General features: G+C 37.4%; 1 protein-coding gene across 1 annotated transcript in view; it reads right to left on the bottom strand.

The window, feature by feature from the left end:
• Nucleotides 1-1,359: 1,359 nt before the first annotated feature.
• The window catches only part of NECAB1 (N-terminal EF-hand calcium binding protein 1), a 48,211-nt gene continuing 25,064 nt past the window's right edge, over nt 1,360-24,506 (bottom strand). Inside the window, 9 exon segments of the mRNA XM_021543273.2 lie at nt 1,360-1,391; nt 4,222-4,310; nt 5,284-5,361; nt 7,358-7,470; nt 8,935-8,988; nt 12,747-12,823; nt 15,183-15,295; nt 16,464-16,484; nt 16,486-16,598. Coding sequence (XP_021398948.2) covers nt 1,360-1,391; nt 4,222-4,310; nt 5,284-5,361; nt 7,358-7,470; nt 8,935-8,988; nt 12,747-12,823; nt 15,183-15,295; nt 16,464-16,484; nt 16,486-16,598 — 690 coding nt within the window.

Consider the following 24,506-nt stretch of genomic DNA (forward strand, 5'->3'; position numbering starts at 1 on the left):
GGTCATCAGAGAGAAGAGATCAGTGCCCGATTCTCCTCCTCATGAGGAAGTTGCAAACTGCAATGAGGTTTCCCCTCAGTCTCCTCCAGGCTGAACCAACCAAGTGACATCAGCCACTTCTTGTATGGCTTCCCCTGCACGCCCTGCATGATCCTCATGGACCTTCTTTGGAAACTTTATATCTCTTTTAGATTGTTGTGCCCAAAACTGCCCCCAGGACTTGAGGTGAGGCTGCCCCAGTGCAGAGCAGAGTGGGACAATCCCCTCCTTTGCCTGGCTGGTGATGCTGTGCCTGATGCATCCCAGGACAGGGCTGGCCCTCCTGACTTCCAGGGCACTGCTGGCTCATATTTAATCAACCAGGACCCCCAGACCTGGGGGGGGTCTGGGTGTGAGGGCAGTCTGGCTGCAATCTCTGCCACCCCACTGATGACCAGGTCGAATGAGCTGACCCAGCTGGTCTGGTGGGCATCCACTTCCTCCTCAATGCTCCATGTGCATCCCTACCAAAGCTGCAGCCTGGTTGAAGAGGGTGATCTCCCCCCATGGAGATGGTGCTGTTCATCTGTCAAGGGTATACAGCAGCCCTGCCCCCTGCTAGAACCAACCTCCAAACAAGTTCAAGGTCTATGGCTATTTATGCTTTAACTGCAGTTTCTCTAATGATTTTGCAGTGACTTGACTGAGAGCTAAAGAAAATATTTTCTGAGTGGTCAGGACATTGAGGTTGTGCAGTCTGGAGATCTGTAGTGACAAGAGATAGGCAGATATGTTTCCCCTTGGGAGGGTAAGGGCTGAGTCTGTTAAGTGCTGCCTTGTCTTGTGAACAGAAAATATCCTGGTGGAAGTTCTGTATTAGGGCAAAGGGTTTTTCCTATGTTTATTCTTTTCATTAATGACTTACAGCTTCTTTGCAGACATATATGAATTTTCAGGTGTGTTCAGGTTCATACTTCTTTCTTTTGTAAAAGGAGACCACAGCATTATTAAGTAATGGTTGTTTATTAATGCATTAATAAAACTTCACAAATGTTTACTCATACATTCGAGACATACTTTTCTGAGACAGTCTGGATTGTCACAGAAATAAACAGTTTATCATAATTGTCTTATTTACAGAAATAAATATTTATCATTGTTGTCTCATTTCAGTTTTTAGAATGCATCATTTCACTGAATTAGTCACAAGAAAAAAGGTAATAAATGCACAGTCTTCCAGATTTTAGAATGGATAAAGTGGAAAAGATCCCACCAATAATAACAAACGTTATTACATCATAATTTCACCTGTAGACTGCAATATAAGTGTTACTGTAATGAAAGACAATATAACATTAACATTACTTGGAACCACAGCTTCTAGTTGTTATTGAGGACCCACCACAATGCCGCAAGAAAGCAGAGTTTATTTATTTTTTAGCATAAATTGCATTTATTTTTTGACCTCTGGTAAAAATTCTAAATAAAATACCTATAACCTATTAACCTATAATTAAATGTTTGTTTATATGTGCAGCTAATCCTGGTGAGAAAAAATACTCAGAATACTGGGAGAGCTGAGTGTAAGTGGTGGGAAGGTGGCTTTATCATAAGAATTATATCTCTTTTTGATAACATACAAAGAATCATTAATGTGTCATAGGTACAGCTGCATAGAATTAAGTGCCCTAAGAGCAAACCAAATAAATCCTCAGTCCTATGCTGCTGTATGTGTCAGTTTTTAAGACAAGCACTGTGTTCTCTGGGTAGTTGTGTTAGCTGTAATGACTTGCTTTCCTGATGACTTTATTCAAATTGGGTAAGTTTTTTTACAAAACTGTAGGAATTAATTACTTTCTGTCCTCAAAAGTAAGAGAACTGATGAACTTGTAAAATGTCATTCCCATAAAAAGTTCAGTAATCACCAGATTATAGGTAGTGCTGGAGAGAAACCAATTTGTGTTTCTTCCCCACAATCAAAGGCCTTTGGTCTTTTGAAATGGAACCTTATGCAGAGAGGAATGACAAGATTTATGGAACGAGATGGGAAGGAAAGAAAGGAATTATGACTGTATCTGAGATGCCAAGTGTCTTTAGTAGAGGGGTGTTCTAGGCTATGTAGGTTTCACACTACATAGAAATTCATTAGCAGAACTTATTTCTTACTTATTTCTTATTTCTTACAAATTTCTTATGTATGTATCCATAAATGCTTGCATTAATGCTATTTTAATGAAAATTATTATGCATGAAGAAACATGATGAGAAAATACTCAGAGTCCTACCTGAATTCAGGCTATGAGTCTAGCAGTCTTTGAAACATTAGTGGATTAATATTTCAGCCCCCAAAAATGCCAGTTTAACTACTTATTTCATTGGTTATAGTGTTATAACTGTTCAGTGTTTTCCCCTTATCTTGTTTTCTTCACCCAAAGGTTCTCTAGAGTCCTCAAGTCCTCTTGTATAAAAATGAGACATTCATTGAATGTGAACTAAGTGATTCATGCCACCCTGGTGGATTGGCTGAAGCAACCGGGTGAGTTAACAGGTGTATGAGTGGTTATAGTAGCTTGTCTTCCTTAATCATTCTTGGCTACATAAGTGTATCCTTACTAATTTTAGTTAATTGGTAAAGACTTAAGGGTTGTAAATTTTGAATTAATCTGATTCAGATTACAATTTGCAATTATCCACCCAGATGTGTAAAAGAAGTTTGGAAGTTTCTGAGCAATGGTGTATTTTTTTTTAGAATAGAGCGTATCTGTGTTCTCTTTATTCTAATTGCAGACAGGTTTAGGGTTTTTTTCTTCCTGATTTTACAGTGATATCACTTTATGGTGTCTAAAATTCTTTTTTAAAGTCTACTGGTGGGATTGCAGCCACCGTTTTTTACTTCAAGATCACTTTCAAACACAAATATGGTTTGTATAGATCAGTTGTGGGAAGCTCTTTCCATGAAACAGAGTTGAAATCATTGCACAGATTTCTAAATTACAGGTAATGTATAAAATTGTACATTGAATGCATTAATTCCCATTGCCCCACCCCACTCCCCAACCCCAGCAAGGAGTGCAAAGAAATACTGTTTCTATGGTAACTGTCTGCCAGGACAGAGTGCTGCCGACGGAAATCCTTCTTAGCAGGCAGAATAAATGCTTTAATGAGTACTTGGAACCGAATTTCAGACACTTCCATATTTAGGCACTTAAAAATTATGTTTCCATTTTATTTTATGTTAATTGTACTTTACCCATGAATAAACTACCCTGGAACACTGCTGGATCATGTGCAGTCTCTTGGACACAAAGAATTTTGGGAAAAAGCTTCATTGTTTCCTACAATCAAGTTTTTCTTAAATCCAGCAATATCCCAGTAAGATACAAGGGATGCTTGGTTCATTAACTTTAATGTCCTGATTCTGCAGGAGTCCCGGGCATATAATTTTGTGTCCACATCAGGCTCATGAGATCTGAAGATGTCTTGGCTGGTTTCTTTTAAGGACAAACCCCTGGTACATGACTACATTTATTTTTCTACTAAATGGAGTTTTATTATTTTAAATTTAGTCTGTACTCAGACACATAGGAAATTAGGACTTCATTCTAATATATTTGTGTTCCCTAAAATTAAAAAAAAAAAAATTGTCCTCTCTCTGTAAATATGGGACTGATGCTTTCTTTGCTTCATCCTGCACCTGCACTGTGTCTTTTATTTCTAGGAGAAAAATGTTACATGCTCATTGTTTTGTATTAAGAATAATAATTTGGAATATTTACTACCTTGCTTTTTTTTTTAACATAGCAGGAAGTGTGTACAACAAGTTGGTTGGTAAATATCAATTAATGTTAAATAAGGCTCCCTTCAGTCAATGTAAGTAGGAATAAATTGAAATCTTAATCAGAAAGCGTTTTTTTTCCATTAAAATCTTAAATGGGATCTATTTTACCATTCACAAATAGTATTGTTTATTCTAGGTATTTTCTTGAATAGTGTGTCAGTGCTACTTCACACTATGTAAAATAAAGCACTGTGGGTCTTCTCTTTGCTGATGCATTTTATATTATTATGGTTCAAATAAAAACATTTGGAGTCCTTTTCTCCTCTATACTTTAGAAGAGAAGAATATTCTCAAAGAAGATCTAAATAAGGGTGATGTTATGCAGTGGTCTTGCATATGGAACACACTAATAGAACATTTCACATATAACAAAAAAAAAGAAGTGAAAAGTTGGTATTTACCAGGGACTAGCATTGTTGCGATAAGCTCTGGAGTTTCCAAGAAATCCACTTTACGTGTTTGGAATGCCTTGCTGTAACTCATTTGAAGGTGGCTAAATAATTGTAAAAAAGAAAAATGTAATAGGTTTTTAAATGGGCCAAATTTTTAAATGAACATAAGAAATTTCACAATTATTGCTCTACAAAGATTCTGTGCTTCAATACTTACAGTGATAGTGGGAGAGAAGACCAGATAAGCTATGAAGTGTCTGCATGTTATACTAAACACAGGTTTTCTTTGTGCAGCTCACTGTCAGTCTGATGATCATCTCTTGGTTGTGAGCTAGTACAGTGTTGACGTGTTCCTGAGTCTTTGTGATAGGAAACCCAGTAAAACTGGGGTTTTGTTTGAAAGGAAAGCAACAAACCTGTTCTCCATCTCCCTAAGAACAGGTTCTTGCTACAGATTTCGGCTCACAGGTTTGATGTATTTGAGTGTTTTAACTAAATGTAGATAAGGACAATCCTTTTGTCTCTACTCAGTTCCTTAGTCTTCTGCCTGCTGGAGGCTAGAATTCAGCTGGTAGGATGTTTAATAATTTCTATTTTGGGCCCAAAAGAGACTCTCTGGGAGTCTGTTGGATGGGTTCCTATGGTGTGGATTGGGAAGTTTTGGGAGAGCTCCCCATAACTCCTGAAGTGTGCTGCAGGCTGGCACATCTTCTGTTTCAATAATTGTGTCATTTGTTTCTTCCTTATGAAGCTGGTGATATTTTTGGATTCCTGGTTTTCTGTCTTTGATGAACTAATATCCACCTAATACTATATCTTTATGTACTCACTTTCGAACTTCTTCTGTTTTGAATAATCACTGTTGTCTTTCTGGCATTTTCATTTATGTTTCAGTATATTCAAGTCTTTAGCAACTAAAGCATTGTTCTGAAGTATTAATTGTGATATATTTAGCAAAAATCAGTTAGCAGTATTTAAAGTAATTTGTACTGTCTTTCTACATAATTGATTTCTAACCTTCGTTGCCAAAAAAAAAAAAAAAAAAAAGAACACCACCAAAGTCCTGACACTTACCTATTCCAGGCATTGTTGTTTTCCCAGAACTCATAAACAATGAAGTGGAAATTACTTGGAAACTTCTGTATGGAAATACTAAAATTTCACAATAGAACTAATTTAATGAAACAAAACAAAATTACTGGACGTATACATTTCATTCCTAACTGCTTATCAGTAGGAACAAATGCAGTGATTTTTGAAAAAAAAAAAAACACAGAACAAAACAAGAAAATCAAATCCGATACCAACCCAATTAATAAACTTAACAAATGAGTGATCATAGTGATCATATACTTCAAATTATCTGAGCTTTTAAAAATAAAACTCCTTGTATATTGATTTTTATTAATTAATATTTTTATGAAACTAGTTTTTCATATTGATCCAATAGTGTAATTTATCTAAACAAATACTAAACAGAAAATTAATCAAACAGCTGTTCAGGGAAGATAATCTAATAAGTAGAAGTTATCCTTTTGTATGAGAGATGCATCCAAGTGTCATAGAATTTAAGTGCTTTGAAAGCTAATGGAGTAAATTAAATATACATATTATGGAGTGAAAAGCCATATGGGCTGATACCTGCTGCAGATATGCTTTTAAAATAATATTTTGCAAACTAGTTATTTGTTCTTAAGTTATTCAAGTAACAATTTCTCAGCAGTGAAAAATGACCCACAGAATATCTGTTGATCCTCTACACAGGATCATCCTGTTTATTATCCTGAGCATAAAAGCTTTATAGTGTGTAGGGTACTTATTTACTTGGGTACTCAAATTGGTGTTTAGATAAGTAGCACAGAAAATATATATACAGATTTTTCCGTGTGCCCAAGTGTGAGACTGCTGACCTCACTAATGCTGTGTTTGAAAACTGGTCTCAGTTTATGCTTCGTAATGTAGTCAGCAATGTTTTATGATTTATTGGTTTTCTGGTGCTGTATGTGAAAGTGCATGGTAAAATGGCAAAAATATCAAAAGCTGTTGGATAAAACAAGTCACTATTAATTATAGCTACCACAAAACCCATCTGTTAGGTGGCATTGCAGACTTAACAAATGCCTGTAAAAATGGGAAAGAAAAGAACTTTCTGCCACCATTTGTTAACTTGCATTCTGAAGTTATGTCACCTCTCCTCCCTGACAAGTCTGCAATCACTGCAGTGTTTTTCTGGATGTTCATTTCTGGGAGTAGGCTGGGAGGACATCTCATTGGGGTTTTTTTTCCATCTCTTGGCCAACAAGAGAATTTTATTTTCCTCATCAGTCTGCCTTTACAAATGAACCACTGCAGAAAGATTACACTCCTTCCAGCTTAATTTTTCTGGTCTATGTGAACACTACTGGTAAAATCCTAAATGTGATAATTTCATAGCAACAAGAGTCGTAAATTAGGGATATGACAGGCACTCTTTGAAGCACTTGACTAGATGGGAAGATTCTGTATTGTGTACACATTACAAAAATATATTTTTCATAATGGTCTATAGTATGTATGATAGTACATACTCCACTATGTTAAATTCAGAAATCAAGTACAGTGGTAAGCCACTAAAACTTATTCTTAACCCAGCTCTAATGTTTTATTAATTCTAAAAGGAGCAAATCAGAAACATAGTTTCATTGAAAATTTTGATGTTTAATTTTTCCAATTCTTTATTATGAACTAAAATTTTACAGTGATAGCCTAAAGGGAAGATTCTGAAAGCTTCCAAGCAGAGAACTGGAAAATAAGTTGATAAGTTGCTCCTTTTCCAGGTAAGCATAAATGAAGGATGACAAGTGACTTTTCCAGTAAAGATAGTCAGCCTGGGAGCTTCCAGAAGTAATGAAGACCTGAAGAGCTAACAAGCCTAAAAAGATTGTTTAGCATCTTTGGGATGTACAGTTATTTTATGAAAGTACCTAAAATCTGCACATTCTCGTATCTCTTTCTAGTCCTAGGTGTCTTTAAAAAGCTCTGTCTTAACACACACACGTAACCCACTACGAAAAGTGTCACAGGTTCTCCCTTCATAAATAATCTGAGTTATTAAAGAAAAAAGACCACATTTCTTCCTTCAGCTCAAGGACAATAACCCTGTACTTACTGCAAGCAGCCACCTTGAGCAGAAGCAGATTCCAGGTACTGCTTTAGAGCAAGATGGAATTCCTCCACTTTTTCTTCTATCACAGACATCTGCTGCTGAACGATCATAATGTGCTGATACAAAACCATTACAATATTACTGCCACGGCTTCCCTCCTAATTCCATGATAGACTCAGAAAAGTCTATAATGAAACAATAAAACACACCATCATAATAATAACAATAAAACCACAATCATAAAATAAAACCCACAGAAGTTCCCTTGAAGTTTGCAGTCCCTGTTTTATTCTTCTAGAGTGGAGAAGTAGAAATGCTCAAGCAGAGCTTTTGTGTCTAGGCATGAGCGTCCACTTCAGACCATTGTTCTAACTCTGGAGGAGAGAGTCTTTTCAGGAGAGGGCAAAGCAAAGGTTGGTCTTTGAGATGTTCAGTAATAAAGTCAGTGTGTTTCCTTGGATGAATCTGTATGCCAGCAGCTATGAGGTTTGGGATAAGAGCATATCCCCACAACCTGCACTGGATGCATTGTTGCTTTTATTAAGGTGCTTTCCTAGTTTTTATCTTTTGGAGCCCTGACCCTCACCTGACTGAGATGCCTAAGATAGCCCACATTAAGTGATGAATTGAGAAGGGGTTCTCCATCCATAATTCTGCAGGAAAATGAACAGTCTTTATAAACAGGACTATGGAAACAGTCAGCAGTGCAGAAGACCTATTTATCCTGAATTATTATAATTATCATTTAGGTCTTTCAAGTAGTTTATTTATGGATTAATCTATTGAAGTTTGTCAACCTTACTAATGGAATATTTAAAGCAACACTATGTGCTTCTTAATGAGTATGACTTAATTTCTTGTACAGTTTTTTTTTACTTTTTTCAGCCTTGATTAAGAATACTGTTATATCATGGATTATAAGCAGTCTGTGTAGCAATATTGCATAATTTCATTTAAAAAAATCGAATGCAGCTCCTGTGATTAAATAATTTATTCATGTATATTTGATTTGCATTTTGTTAGGTTCAAATGAATGAATGTTAGGTTCATGAATTTAGAAATGCTAGTATATCAATATTTGGAAATAAACTTGTTAAACAGTAAATTTATTTCTGGTCACAATTTTAGTTTTGTAGGTTGTAATGAGCACGAGGTACTCTTCCATTTTTCTTCACAGGATTTCCTATAGCAGTTTTGGGAGGGAGGGAGGTTGTACAACAATGGGTAAAGCATGCTTGCAGCATTTGGAGCAGAGAAGCTACCACCCCATAAACATTGCTACCAAATTTTATAAATCTTATTAATGACACATTATTATCCCTTTGTGTGTTAGGTTTTTGGCTCACTCTATCCTTTAAAAACAACACAAAAAGTTAATATAAAGGTTTTACCCACATATTCTAAATTTTGTTCTGTTGCCTTTTGTGCAGTATATTCTGCTAAATAAATGGATTCTTATCACTGGAAAAAGTGAGGATAAAGATTTTTTAAATTATTTTTTAACAAAATAGACCAGGTGTAGTCTCAATGCCTGATGTTTAAAAGAAAATGTCATAATCATTATCTTGAACAGTACTTACAGATCTTGCATTTTCTTCCAAAACTTCCTCTTCAAGTGGCTCAAGCTTTAGGTCCTTTGAGGCAATTGAAAAGAAAATAGAAATTGTAAAAAGAGTCAATACTACAGCTATATCACTCTCTTACATTTTTTAACAAAATATTCAATAATTAGATTCTGTTCTACCTCAAGAAGTTAAATATCTTCTTTATTAGTTCTAGGTCAAACACAAGTTTTACAAGATCCTGGATGCCTCAGTGGTTAATTCCAGCCCAGGCTGTCTTGTAAAGTTTTATTTATAGTGCTTGGCAGGTGATTTTTCATTTTAACAAATCTGCCTGTTCCCAAATGTATGTTGGATTTAATTGAGAAAAGGCAGACATCCTCTCAAATTGTCTCATGGACTGTGGAGATGAGCAAGAATGGCAATTTGAAATGGACTATAAGCTACTATTATGCAATCATAAAACTTTACACAGAAGAAACTTCCTTGCAGGAAGTCTGTGGTTGCAAGAGGCTGTTTTCTACCATTGAAAGAGATGTGCATGGTGGTCCAAGTCAGGTTTTTGAACTGCTGCCCTTGCTGTGAGACTGGGCTGGGTGGCAGCAAAGAGATGTGTCTGTGAGTGGACCTGGTCCCAAACTGGACGTGCACTTCAGGAATCAGTGATTCACACAAACACCAACCAGTAGCACACACAAAATCATTCTTTACTTGCCAGGCACATGCAGTACCTCCTAACCCAGTGCCATTATGATATTCTGAAAAATACCCATATGCCTGAGACAAAAAAGCAGATTGATTTGCAATAAGCAGCTGGAGCAAGACATGCTCTGTTTGTGGTGCTTCACGTCTCACTGAACACAGATCTTGTGCAACAAAGATAAAAATCTTCTTCCACTCCCAGCGTGGGTGAGGATTAGTTAACCCCAGGTAGCAGCTGTTCTGCCAGCACAGATGCTGTACTTGCTGAAAAGCCAACAAGAGATGTGCAGGTAGAATTCAAATGAGCAGAGGACCTCCACCAGCAGCAGGTGGCAGAGCAACGCAGGAATGAAGTATTCAGAAGCTGCTGGGTAGTTAAAGTCATGAAATGTGTGTGGGAAGGGAAAGACATCCAGCTTTATTGTCAGTGCAGACACTTTGGATAAAAAAACTGAGGGAAAAATGTGTATTCCTGAAGTGAAAGTTCACTTTCACTGCCATTTTTTCCCTCAGGAAACATGGAAAATGAGAGGAAAGGAAGGACTCCAGGAAGTGCTGCGAAGTTTCTCTAAACATAGCAAGAAAATAATTGTTTTCTTTGCCAGTATATGTAAACAAAGCCTGGAAATAAAAATGGATGCAGCTCAGAGGCTTTAAAATGCCTTTGCAATCATACGCCACCTCAGCTGAGAAGTGGTGGCTTCTGAAACTGCCTTTTAGCATGATTGTGCAATCCTTTTTATCCTGTTTTGGGGTAAAGACAAAAAGAGGGGTTTTTGTAAAGACAGCTGGTATTTAATGCCTCTCAAAGTCAGATATGTCTGTGAGATACAAATTCAAGCAGATGCAAAGTTAAACAAAGGTGAATATAGATATGTTATCTACTGGAAAAATTAGACTTATGTAATTGCTATGTTTTATTAATCAAGTTTTATATTGACAAGGAGGTAATTATGGGCGGTCTATGCCCTTCCACTGTCTCCCTTTGGCACAGAGCCCCTTTTCAGACTCAGGTTCTCTGTCATTTGTCTGTAGGAAATTTGATCATTTTATAATGTCCTTATGGTAAGTTTATTTACCACAAAATGTTTGGCTGCTTTCTGTAACATTTGCACTGCATTATTAGTGAATGCCAGGTTTGTTTCTTCTTAAAGTAACATTCTTTTCAATGTTTTCTTTTGGCATCAGTCCATGTCAGGTGGCAACTGTGGCAGGGCAGTGAGCTGCTGTTTTCAAAGCTGAGTGGGGAGTAAAGCCAGACTTACCTTTCATGGTGGACTTTGACATTTCAAAATCCAATTTATATCTATTCAGAAAAAGATCAAGTTGCTACTAAAATGTCATTAATGTGGCAACTGCTGTGTAATTGCCTTTCCCATGCAGAAATGGCCTCCAGGAGGAAGCGCTTGGACAGAGGGTATTCCCTGGCCAGAGCTTCCTGCACTGAGCAGACCACGAGGAGTGCGGAGCACAGCAAGGAGCAGGGTGAGAAGCTGACAGAAGTCATGGACAGTGCCACAGGGAATGGCCAAACTTCACAGCTGGTTAAGGAGAAGTGATGTGAGAGACTGTCAGACTGCAGGGATAACCAAAGGGAACACTGGGCTCCTTTTGGAGCAAGGCCAGGAGTGTTGGGGGTGGCCATATTCATCTAATCAGTATTAATTATGAGATAACAGAAACACCAAACTGGGACCGAAGAGGAAAGGTAATTGGGAACATTTTTTTCATTTGGGAGGGAGGAACAGCAGAGAAAGGTCAGTGCACTTCTCTTGCTGAGACCTGTGCCAAGTCACCACCATTTATTGTTTTTTGGTTGTTTTTTTGTTTTGGTTTGGTTTTTTTTGTTAAATCCCTTACTTAACTCTTTTCTGTGTGTGTAACTTGCTACTGAACTCAAGCTGGACTAGTGGTTGAGTAACAGGAGACATTTTTCTGCCTTGACCCAAGGTCTGAGCCAGTGCCTGGGAAAGGGGTATGGATCCAGCCACAAATACTAGATAATAATCATCATGGGGGAATATCCCAATCAGCTAGAAAGAAAGAATAAGATCAGGCTGTTTCATGTCCCTGTGAGTGCTGCCTGTGTGTGGGCTGGTGAAGAGACCCAAGCCAACATCTTTGCAGTACAGTCAAAGCCTCACTGCTAGTGAGCACTGACCTGTGGGGAGGAACAGCATCAGCTGCAGTGGGACTGGAGCTACTCCTGGGTCTGAGAGCACTTCAACCCAAAACCTCACCTCTAGGGGACAAGGAGGAAGAAACACCCTGGGTCTCAAAATCCACTGAATTCAGCCACTCCCTTAGTACATATGTGAAATTGTCTGTCTGTCCTTAAAAAGGGGAAAAATAATCCTGAGAACAACTCAGGAGTTTATAGCCTTGCTCTCCCTATGTTGTTTTTTCTTCTCAAACAAACAAACAAAAAAGAAAAAGAAATCATCACACACAGACAACTTTTGAACATCAGAATAGAAATCAAGTCTGAATAATAATGAAGAATAATAGATGTTTTCTGTACTGACAGATGTGGCTCAGGATTTTAGAAGCACTGGGAAGCCCTGGCATTGTTGATCAGATGGATGATTTGTCAGACTCCTGGAGGGCTCTGTGGGAACTACACAGGTGATTTCTGGGCTCTGGGGGCTGCTGCAGCCAGCTCCCAAAAACATTTTCATCAGACTTTGTTTGAACTGTACTGACAAGAAAAGTGGTTTAATCTTTATAAATTAGTATTCTCTGATGGGAAAAGAGGAAACAAAACTTTCTGTCAAGCTTTTATGAGAAAGTTTACAGAGGAAGAGGAAAAGATCAGATCATAAAAGGGGGAGGTTGTAGCATGCTCCCCCAAACAAGCACTACTGAATACATTAGCATACTCCAGACATAGAACAATACAATTTTTCACATCTTTATGAAAAGTTCAATCTGTGGTGATGGGAGGGGGAAAGGGAAGCATGGAAAAACAATGTCATGAATAGGAAAGAGGAAGGTGGAAGAAAAATGTAGGCATTTAATAAGTGTTAGCTCTCTTAGGTAAAATTGCAACTGGGGCATTGAAAACATTTGTGGTTTAAGGATTGCTTTACTGACAGTGAAAGAAGAAACAGGTGAAAAAGCCCGCACACCTTCTTTTCCAGTCTATCAATTAGCTTCTGGAGTCTGTTTATCTGGATTACCCATTGGCTGTCTTCCTCAATCCAACCTTTGAAAAACATAAAAGATAAACTTTACAAAATGTTGCTAAGTTGCTGGTAGATTGTGTATTCCTGTATTTAAAAAAAAAAATTACCCTGCAAATTTGTTGGCTTTTCAAAGCCTGCTGCAACTAGTTCAATATTCATTTAGGTGAAACTACAGGAAAGCATGATTTGACTCTATGAATGATTTTTTTCTGTTTAAGATACAATAAAAATCCAATACACAATGAAAACTACATTCTAGATTAATGCAAATGCTTTTGAAATCATGCTGGTAATGGAAGAAAGTTTTGCATCCCCACTGCAGGTATATTCCTGCCTGTGTAGTGACCTGATCATAGAATCATAGAATGGTTTGTGTTGGAAGGGTCTATTAAGGTCGTTGAATTTCAACTCTCCTGCCACGGGCAGGGAACCTTCCACTAGATCAGATTGCTCAGTGCCCCATGCAACCCAATCTGGTGTCATACAGCAAGGGTGGAGCTAGACAATTCTGTTCTAGACAGGCACAAACATCAGGGCTATGAAGGTGCTGAAGGGTCTTGAGGGGAAGCCCTACGAGGAGCAGCTGAGGTCATTTAGCTCGTTCAGTTTGGAGGAGACTGAAGGGAGACCTCACTGCAGTCTGCAAATGCCTGTGAGGGGAAGAGGAGACATGGGTACCCATCTCTTCTCTCTGGTGTGAGTGACAAGGGACAGGACCCAAGGGAATGGCATCAAGCTATGTCAGGGGAGAATTAGGTTGGATTTCAGGAAAAAGTTCTTCATCCAGAGGGTGGTTGGACACTGGAACAGGCCCCCCAGGAAAGTGGTCACAGCACCAACAGTTCAAGAAGCTTTTGGACAATGCTCTCAGGCACATGGTGTGATTCTTGGGGATGGCACTATACAGGGCTAGGAGTTGGACTTTAATGATCTTTATGAGTCCCTTCCAACTCAGGATATTCTGTGAGTCCCTCTAATGTTTCTGGAATTTTTGGCTTTGCTAAAGTCTCCTGAAAATTGTCTGCCAAATGAAAAGGACAATACTCAAAGAAACAAATATTTGCATTATTAAAGAAGTTTCTGAAATCACTCACCATGTAAATGTGTACATAAGTGATTGCATTAAGGAGACAGGAAGGTTACTTATCAGAAGTTGAACATTTTTCAACAAATGCCCTTGCTATGCACATTCACTCACCTTCTCATTTCCCAGCTGAGAGTTCTTGTGGCACTTGCATATATTTTGATCAAACAAATAAACCCTAATTCTGAGAACATACCACAGCTGTGGTTGGTAGAGGAGGCAGGGTTTGGCTTTGCCTGAACAGGTACATAGGCTGGAGAAATGTTATCCTGAGCCTTGGGTGCATATACACACCACAGTGCTGCTGTGCATGTGGGCAGCTGGCAGTAACAGGAAGACCAAGTGCCAAGACAAACACAAACCTTGTGTAGGAAGGTAGACAGCTGACAGCTATTAGTAGGCTATTAGCTCTTTAAGATTACACCAATACAGTAAGTGGATTTGGTAGAGCTTGCATTTGTTTGGGTTTCTTCTGAATTAGGAATGCAGCTCTGTGACCTTCCTGGTTAGGAACACCAATTCACAAGAGACCAAACGTCATCCTGCATCACTGCTCTCAAAGAACAGCATCATTTGGTGAGTGGCAGGGAGAGAGTCATGAATATGAGTACAGAAAGGTCCTCAGCAGAGGGTTTAAAAGGAAGTGGTCAGCACATGGTCCAGAAGTGAGCTAGACCCACTAGATATTTTATTGTTTCAGTCATCTTCATGCCTTGATTCTGGAACATGTAACTAAGCATGGAGATGTCTTCACTGCAGCCTCATGCTTAATGTCACTGCTTCCAAAAAATCCCATTTACCAAAGTTCTCTATCATTTTCGAAGCAGAAATGCTACTGCAGAGCTGTTGTGGTTTTTTTTTTTTTTAATTTTTTTTTTCATTACCTTAAATTAAATATTATTTTCTTTCAGGTTTTGTATTTTCCCTTTCTGTTTATTATTTATTCCCCTCAGCTGAGATGTAAGTCATGGCAGAAAACTTGGTTGTATGTAAGTAATAGCCTTCACCTTTTCATTCATGTTTGCAGGCAAGACAGATTACCTAGAAAATGTTGAATCAATAAAAAACACACAGTTTGGCCCACAAGTAAGTTTTTATCTTTTATAATTTCAGATCTATGGATATGCATTAATTTTCCTCAGTTTTCAGTTAGTATCTACTATATTAAATTGAAATTGTCTTCTGTCAGTAAAGTATCTGAGTTAGTTACATGTCTAAACTAAATTTTTGAGAGGAATATTTGTGTATACTTTTCTGTATATATGTCTATATGTTTAAAATTTGAAATGCCATACCTGTGCTAGAATAAGGGTTATTTGATGACAGGCTGCAGTTCCTCTGAAGCCTTTGAGCTAAGCGTTTTCCTGGCCATTGAACTGAGAGCACTTCTGGTTTTGTTGGATCTTTTCTGCACAGAAACACAGGAGACTTCTTAAGGAAAAATATGTGGGAGAGTTCTTCTCTCTCTGTTTTCAAAAAGTGCACTTCTACGTTCCCTTTTGAATTAAATAAAAATAAATACCTACTGAGAGCACTGAATTATTTTCTGGATTTCCACTATTACTCATTAGTTTTGATTAGGTCATTAAAGAAGTTAAAAGAAAAAAAAAAAAAAAAAAAGAAGAGGGTTAAACTGGCATAAACCAAAATCTTTGAGGGAAACAAATCTCAAGGTCAGTATGTGTGCATGATGTGGTTCTGACCTGACCTAAGTAATCATTCATTCTTCATTCACAGGAGTTGTAGCATCACTGCAGAGGAATTGGCATGAATAGAGGTGCACAGACACTGTGCATGCTTGGTGCACCCTCAGGCTTTCAAAACCTGACTGATTCCTGCTCAAGATGCTGGCACAAAACCAGGTATTACTCCTGTACTTCAGGGATCTCAAACTCAACAGCAAACCAAACAAGAAAATGATATTTCTAAAAGAAAAAGAAAATTACATTTCCAACAGAAAGGTCTTAAGATCTTCTTTGTCCATAAAACACAAGTTTGTATTTTGCTTTCCCTATGGTATTTAACAATAGCATAATAAGGAAAAAATTCCATATAATCAAGTAACATTTCAAACCCTCATCACAGAGATCATTGTACTAAATTGTGTTAAAACCCTTGGATGGATAAAGGCTACCCAAGCAATTAAGAGTTTATAGAGCTAGATGTTAACCAAGAATATGGCCATATATTCTAGGGAGCAGCTGTGACAAGCAAAGCCTAGCTATTTCTTCTTTTAACCTGAAGATCATTTTGTATGAAAAAAAGAACTATAAAGCTGTCAGTTATCTTAGTAATTTCAGAGATTGCAGTGGTTTGGTTTCTACATAGTAAACTGTCCAGGGATTTAAAAAGAAGTAAGCAGAACCTAGCATGTACCAAAATTATTGTCCTACAGGCAACCCAACACAGGATAAGATGCATTCAATTTTAGGAAAACTCCTATTAATGGGTTCCTAAAAAGTGTCTCCTTATTTCTCCTGTTATTGCCTATATCAGATTTCTGGGTGAAACGTAAAGCAGTTGTGGAGGCTCTCACTCCTCACCCCCTTCCCTGCAGCCAAAGAGGGTTTGCTCACCTCTCCTGCTGGGTCTGCTCTCCTGGTTTCCGTGGCACACTCCAGGGAGCTCTGGAGGGACTGCAGCTGGTTCAGGGTCTCCTTCAAAAGAAAGCGAGTCACAAACTGCTCCAAATTGGAAGCTTCCTGATAGCCCTAAGAATTACATGAAAAACATCCAAAAGGTCAGGCTTTGCTTACTAAGTTAGAAATACACGAGGGAAGGTTCAGACTTCATTCAGGAAGGAAGCAGGTTGGATGTTTCCATGTTTATAAATGTAAACCATGCAAGCTACCTTTGTTGATGGACAAAAAGACCTCTGAATTTCCAGGTGTAGACACAACTCCCACTCAAATTGAGAGGCTCAAGTACACAGTGACACAACACAGTTTCTACTCAAAAAGACCATCTTCCTTACATCCTTAACTCCAGTTGATGGCAGCACCACATTACTTTTGAAGTGTGGAAAGACCAAAATAAGATTGACCTGCAGAACTGAATTTAAAGTTTTAATTCAGATCCACTCTTGTAAAAAGATGTTTCCCGAACCCACTGACCTGTCTCAGATATTATGGGAATAGTCTTTGAGCAGGACACATGCTTAAGATACTCTCCTGAAAAATCCCAGTTGGCTGAACAGTTGGCTGAAGGACTGTACAAGAGGGGTTGTCTTCTAAATCTAACATTCTTTGACTGATTTTTGTTCCTTTAATGTGTTTAATTACTTTTGAAACCCTATATCTGTATATGTCACAATTTAATTAAATGCATCCAAATGTAATTTAAACTAGAGTTTGGTTATTATAAAACTTTGCACCTATACTTAGCAATTTGTAGTGGCTCTTTGAATAATAACATTTCCACTTTGTGGTATGTATAAAAGATATTTATGCTTTTTTTTGTGCAGATAATTTCAGAAATCAATTTTTATACTTGTTGTCTCCCTGGCCCAATAAATCATATTTCCATGACTGGGGTTAAATTTGGTGTTTCTGGCAAGCTCAAATCTGCAAAATCCCACTGTGTTCCCTTCCAATCATGCCCATTTATGTGATTCTGTGATATGGGAGTTCTACAGTAATATGCAGGTAATGCTTTGTGAGGAGGGCCACCTTTACAACAATTTAAACAGTCTCTTTCAGAGAGGATAGAACAAACCCCCAGAGCCTCTGCTTACTCTGTTGAGGTCACATCAGGAACAGAGATAGAAAATAGATTTACATCTCTTAAGCCCTGAATGAATTTGTTGGCTCCTCACTCAGCTGATCTTGAAAACCTTTGGGCACAATTCAATCTAAAACAGTTTCATAAAATATGAGGTGCCTTCAGTGAGATATTTCTTTAGTCACCACATCCAAGAAGAGATGATGGTCTCCACCTCCAAGCTTTAAAGAAGACCTGTCACTTCGATGGTGTTGCCTCCTACACTATCTGATAACCCATTTGAATATTTTTGGCAATGCATATGGGTATTCTTAAGGTATTCCATGTTCTTTCCAATGTGAATTACAGCTGAAATGCCTTTCTGATTTTTAGACTTCTCTTAGAATTTTTCCACGTATGTGTTTGCAATCAGAACACAAATAGAAGATGTTTAGAAATTGGAATGTAAAATGAAGGACTGTCAGATAATAGCTTTAAAAGCATTTTGCTGTCAGATGAAAGCAATCTTTTCACAATATCTGTTATTAAATTAGTTTTTGTTGGAAGACTTCTACTACAGAAATCTCAGGCGTTAAGCCACCCATGAATCTTCAGAAGTTACTTATGTAGCCATGAAGCTTTGTGGTCTTCTACATTTACTTACTCTGTTTTATGTTGTCACAGACTAATCAGCTGCGAGTCATTTTCCAACAAATAATTTTTCATTGATACAATTTTAAAATAGATGCTCATGAGAGATTGTCTGTCTACCTGAGGGACTCACACCAGTCTATAATAATGTTTATGGGAACCTTTATATTACTTAATCTTTTTGTGCAATATGAAAGCTGTTATTTTATTTTTCAAATCTGTCTCCATTGTAATGGATTTAAAATTTCAGTGAACCTGACAGATCATTTAATTTTCAATAAGTAAAGATTTCCTGGCATGTTAGAACAACATGTATGAATCTGTGCAGCATGGACAGATAATTTAAACCTTTCAGTGGAAATCCAAGGTATAGTTTCATTTCTTTTTCAGCTTTTGCCATTGCTCTTGGAAATAAGTGAAGAAATAATCCCAGAACTGACCATTTCTTGTAAGTTTTTGAATTGTGTTTTAAAATTCTGGGCATCCAGAAAGTAAATGTTGCAAATATCTCCATAATGCTTCCTGATGATACTCATGGCAAGTCTGATACAGGCATGCTGAATTGCAGCCTAAATGTACATCAGTATTGTGTCATTTTGAAAATTCTTCAGGTGGGCTCTCACAGATATGGGGATCATATAAACATTAGCTGTGTAATACTTGCTGCTGTCTGAGGCTTCTTCTTTCTAACTCCTTAAGAAAAAAAAAAAAAACAACCTAGAAAAGCTTTCCTGCATCTTAAAGCTAGTAAGATTTTTTTTTTTCATTAGAACTACTCCAAGTTTGTGCATTGCACTGGGATTTAGTCTTTTTTTCTTTATATTCATGTCCCATAACCTCTAAATTTAAAAGCTTCACTATGTAAAAGGTCCTTGTGATCTTTAGATATGTCTTAGACTTACCTTATCAGATTTACAGAGCTATTTTTGAAGATGGGAAAGGTAGCCAGGATGTTAACAGCATATTTGGCAGTCTAGAATGATCAAAGGCCTTTTCCTTAAGTATATTTTACCCAAATATTAGTGCTTACAAATATTCTATGCGGAATTATTAACTCTCTCAATGTACGTAGTTGAACAAATAATTACAAATTATTTACTGTTTTCTTTGAAGAATTTGTGAGTCAAGAAATTCTGAGCTCACAGCAATATTGGGCCCACCCAGTGAAAAATAGCTACTACCTGTCTTTCTAAAGTTCTTCAAAGATCACAAAAGAAGGTATTCAGCATATATAAATGAACTGAATAATTGTAATTTAAGTAATGGAGGGAAAAAGATTGTCCATTACAATTCAATTTAAACCTCAAGCCCAGCTCTCAGCATTGAGGAATTAGCAATGCTTTGGTATAATTTCACCACTCTATTTCCTTTGAAAAAGTACCTTATTTTGTGTTTTATTCGAGGCACACTGGTACAACATTGTTCTATCAATTTATTAAATTTTTATTATGGTAGAATCTGCTAAACTGGCATGCCCAGCATATGTACTGCCAGAGCATCAAGCCACCAATCAGTAATGGCACCCATGGATGGTGTCTGTACATAAACTAGAAAAATGGGTCATTTCTTGAATTTCCTTAGCTGTAAATTACTGTTCATTACCATACACATCACACTGCACCACAGTTTGGGCAGTAAAGATGAAATAAGTCTGTGTTAACATATTGATCAGCTTGTTAGTTTTACTGAATGTGAATGAATGAGGGTAATTTTCCACATTTTCCTCATCAAGAGGCAACTGTGACCTTTGTGAGCAGCAAAGATTTGTTTAATGAAACTGAAAATGCACATAATAAGTGATTTCACTGTGGAAAAAGTGACTGTGGTCTTTAAAAGTGTCTAAAGGCTATCTTGAAAAGTGCAGAAGAGGTTGTCCTTTTACAAAGGCAGAGGAGGCAGGGTTTAGGAATCTCCTAGTGTAGTCCTCATCTCAGGGTTACCAAGGTTCAGCAACTCTTGTTCCTCTCAGTCTCTGGTGCCAGCCTCAGCCCTCTCCCCCTGACCCTGCTGCTCCATTTATCAGAAGAGCAGCTCCTTGAGATGGAGCAGTGGACTCTTCTTACTAATATATAACTTAGCAATTTTCTGTTTCCTATCTATATCATATTAAACATAATTTCACAAAAAATTTTTATGCTCATCTTTACAAAAAATACCCTCAAGTCAACTGAAAAGCAGTTATCACTGAGTAGGACTCAGCAAGGAATAATCTATTTAAATTTCCCTTTATCATGGAATGTCTCCTGGCCTATATGTTTAAATCCCAAATTAGAGGGACAATGCCCTGGGTTACAACTTTAAATTGAGGATATAAAATTAGTAAGGATAACTTCACTAAAATGAAATCCATAAAATCTAATTGTTCAGACTGTAGGAAGAAATCAAAAGAAGAATCAGAATAAAATTATAATTTCACTAGAAGCCATATTGAGAGATGCTTAATGTAGTGACATCTCACAAATCTAATCTTTACAGCATCCTCACTGTAAAAGTGATCAGAGGCAAGATTTGACCAATTATTAGATTCAACTTTGAATATGGCACAAGTTTTGCAAGTTTATCCAAGTATTATATTTTGCATAAATGATGTGTTTAAATTCTACCTAGAGAATTGGAACAGTGACAATTTCTACTAACCATCTGCAGTGCTGACAGAGCAGCAATGAAATAAAACAGGCATCCATGGCTGATTAGAAAGAAGATTGCCACACATTTGTAACAGCATCTCTCAGAACATCTATCACTCCCTGGGACTACTGAAAGAGCAATGCACTGTTGTTGCAATAATAGGGCATACAAAATCCATGCATGGATAAAAAGTAACTCCTATTTAGGTGCTATTAGCTGTATCACATAGCTTAGAGACAAGAAACTGTTTTGGCTGTGTTTGATATTAGCAGGTAGCAGGGAAATGTGTAACACAATTGCTCCAGGGAAAAGGTGCAACAATGCATAGAAAACATCAAAGCCTCTGGTGGTTTTGATAGGTATCAAGAGGAGAATGTCTAGTTAAATGTTTATTTTTCTGCTGTGAAGTAATTTCTATTTAGAGGTATGAATATTAAATTAAGGGGGTTTTTGTTTTGTTTTATCCTTATTTTTGACTAAACATATCTTCTCTGCTTCTGGCAAAAATTTGAGACTTGTGTCTTTCTGACCCACTAGGTACAAAACTTTCACAAAAAAAGATCAAAGAAGTTCCCAAGAGTTTTCATTAAGGAGCTAGAAAGGAAAGGCATGAATGTCTGGAATATCCTTGTATGACTCCTCAGAATTAATTGCTTACAGCTTTTTTTAATTTATCTTAGTTTGATTTGACTTGCACTAGTAGTCACAATATTAAAAATAAACAAAAGAAAATTTCCGAACCATAATTTAATAATGTTCCCAAACAAAAAAGCTTTTATTCATAGAGTCCTCTTTGCCTTGTAGCATTATCACCAGCATTTCTCTCTTCAGTTGAGAGACAGTCAGTTCAGCTACTGACTGGAACAGGCTTCTCAGGGAAGTGGTGGAGTCTTCATCCTTGGAGGTATTTAAAAGATGTGTAGATGTGGCACCTGGGGACATGTTGAGTGGTGGATTTGGCAGTGTCAGGAGGTTGATTTTGGACTTGATGAATTTAAGGATTTTTTCTAACTTGAATGATTCTAAATCTTAATGATGCTATGATTTTTGATTGACATAAAAAAAACCCCCAATAAATCTAAAGGAACAAATGAACTGTTTTCCAAGTCAGTGCATGAAATACAACTCAGGATAAAATGAGCAATACCTGTTTTTCTTGTGCAGCAACTATTCATTGCATTAACTCTGTGAAAGGTGCACTAGTAAGAAGTGTGATTTCAAAGAGAACAAGACTACATTCTATGAAAAATGTTAATAAATTCTAACCTCATGGAAAAATGGGTGCCAGCCACTTGAACAGTTTTTGTGAAAACAAAAAAGCAATTTAAAAGTTCAGTTTTGCTCAAATATAATGTTAGTGGTGGAACACCATTGTCAACAAATGCTTATCTAACTTTCTTCCCAGATAATTTCTTTTGAGATAAAATTTACATAAATGCTAGTTACTATTAGTCAAATATGCAAGTAAAAAAAATCTAGGCATTCTGGTTTATAATGGGTATCAACCCTCAAGATCGCAGTGATTTACATAATTACCATGAATGCACTATCAGTAACTAAATTTCAAGCCCTGTGTTACTCTCTGGGCTCCTGTAATCTTCTCTTTTACTTTACTGGCTCCTATTTTTAGACTATTCAAGAAATTTTCAAGTAATGATAAGGCTGCACTGACTTTGCTTTGCTTTGGGGTTTTTTGAGCAAAGCAGAAAAATTAATGGTTTCACAGAAACAGATAATTAGACATGCTGTGTTGGTCATTGAATCCAGTATCTTCTGTTGTACACCACACACCCCCCTTTCCATGTTTTTACAAGCAACATGTAAAAAGCAGTTAGGGTTTTTCCCCCAAAAAAGATTTGGAAGGCTATTTGAGAACTTTGTAGCTCCACTGAATAATTGTCTTGTTTTAATCCTAAAATTAATGTTTATGTTTTGTGTATGTAAATACTGCATGAAAACCAGTCTTAAATAAATCAGTTTTGGTCACTACTGCTCCAATGCATTTTGCTAGTTCACCTAGTCTGGTCCCTTGCTATGACAGATTGTTAGGTATCTTTCAGAAAAGAGTTGCAAGGGAGGGAAGTCCCTCCAAAGCAAAGAATCAGACTTTTACAGAGTCTGTAAAAGAGAAAATTTGCACTGTCCCATCCTTCTTTTCCTGTGTTACTGTCATTTCTTTCCATGCAAGCCTGTTGTGCTTTTGTCTCCAAAAGAAGAGCTGTACTTCAGTATTTACAGGAGTAGTGTGCACTCAGAAGTCATCACTTTCCTTCCTGCTGGAAGATGTAACACAAGGACACAGTACTGAAACAGAAAGACTGTAGCTCATATTCTGGTTAGGTGGGGTTTGTATTGAAGTATATTCCTTCCAAATGCAACTCAATCTTTTCCCTGCTGAAAGATGTTCCTGGAAAAATCTAACTCTGTGTTTTTAGCTTAGCACCTTCCCATCAAGCAATGGAGCATGCATGGCTCCTGCACTGCCAAGGGCTTCCCGTCTTCCCAGGTGCAGTGTAGTTGGTTTGGCAGGAGGGATCTGGCCCCAGGAAAGTGAAAGAAAGTAAAAGCTTCTTGAACACTGGAATGTTTTCTGCCACAGATGATGATGGTTTCACTTTCAGACAGCAGAGGAAGGCTGGAGAAAACTCAGTTCAAAAAAGCTGTGCTGACAACTCTTTCAAACTATGGAAGGCAATAAAGTACAGAGAAATCATGCTGGTCTGGGTCATTGGAACTGACTCAGCCACTGCAGATACACTGTGTGCTGGTGGGTCCCACAGTGTAGGTCTTCAGTTCCAGATTTCTCTTCTGTATATGAATTTTCCAACTAGCACATCATTTAGAAGATAATAATAAATGCTGATACTACTCAGTCACTGGTCAAGGGACTCAGTGGCTGCAGTGGCAGAATGGTGACAAAGTTTTATGCTGCACTAGGAGAGTAAACCCAAGTCTGGCCTGGGATGCATGTCAATGGCCATTTCAAACCACACCATTGCTGAGCACCAGCTTGCATGAGCAGGGAATCAGCTTGAGCTATGAGCTGCCTGTGTGTAATTGGTGATAAACTTCATTTATTATGCTATCTCAATGTGCTAACTAACTTTTGCTGCACATCCAGCTCTGATTTTAGATGGACAGAATCCAGATTTTAGACCATGAACTGAAGCAAAATTTGAACCATTTAAGATAGAAATTTTAATATTTGCACTCCAATGATCTATGAGGTCACATAACCTATCTGTTTCCTGAGAACTGAATTCCTGTTGAAAACAATCCAAACTTTGAACTGAAAATTTAATTTCCATACAAAGCTCTAGTGGCTGAATATATCCTTGGCAGAAAGCTCTATTTTAGAATTTTTGAGGACACCTTTTTTGTTTGCTTGTGTTCATACAGAGTTTCTACTAAATGAAATTAAAAGCAATTTTCCAGTTTTAGCCTTGCTCTATTTCTGTTGCCTCTAATAAATAGTCAGCTGAAGTATTCCTGAAAGACAGAAAACCCATTAGGTTTGAATCCTCAGTTAAAAACATAAAATTCAAAGAAACTGTGGTTTGGTTATATTTTAGATGGGTTCTTCAAGTAGACATATGAAACACTTATTAATATTCCAGATTGTTTTATCCATATTTCTAGTC

This window comes from Lonchura striata, chromosome 1 (assembly GCF_046129695.1).
Source record: "Lonchura striata isolate bLonStr1 chromosome 1, bLonStr1.mat, whole genome shotgun sequence".
NCBI lineage: Eukaryota > Metazoa > Chordata > Aves > Passeriformes > Estrildidae > Lonchura > Lonchura striata.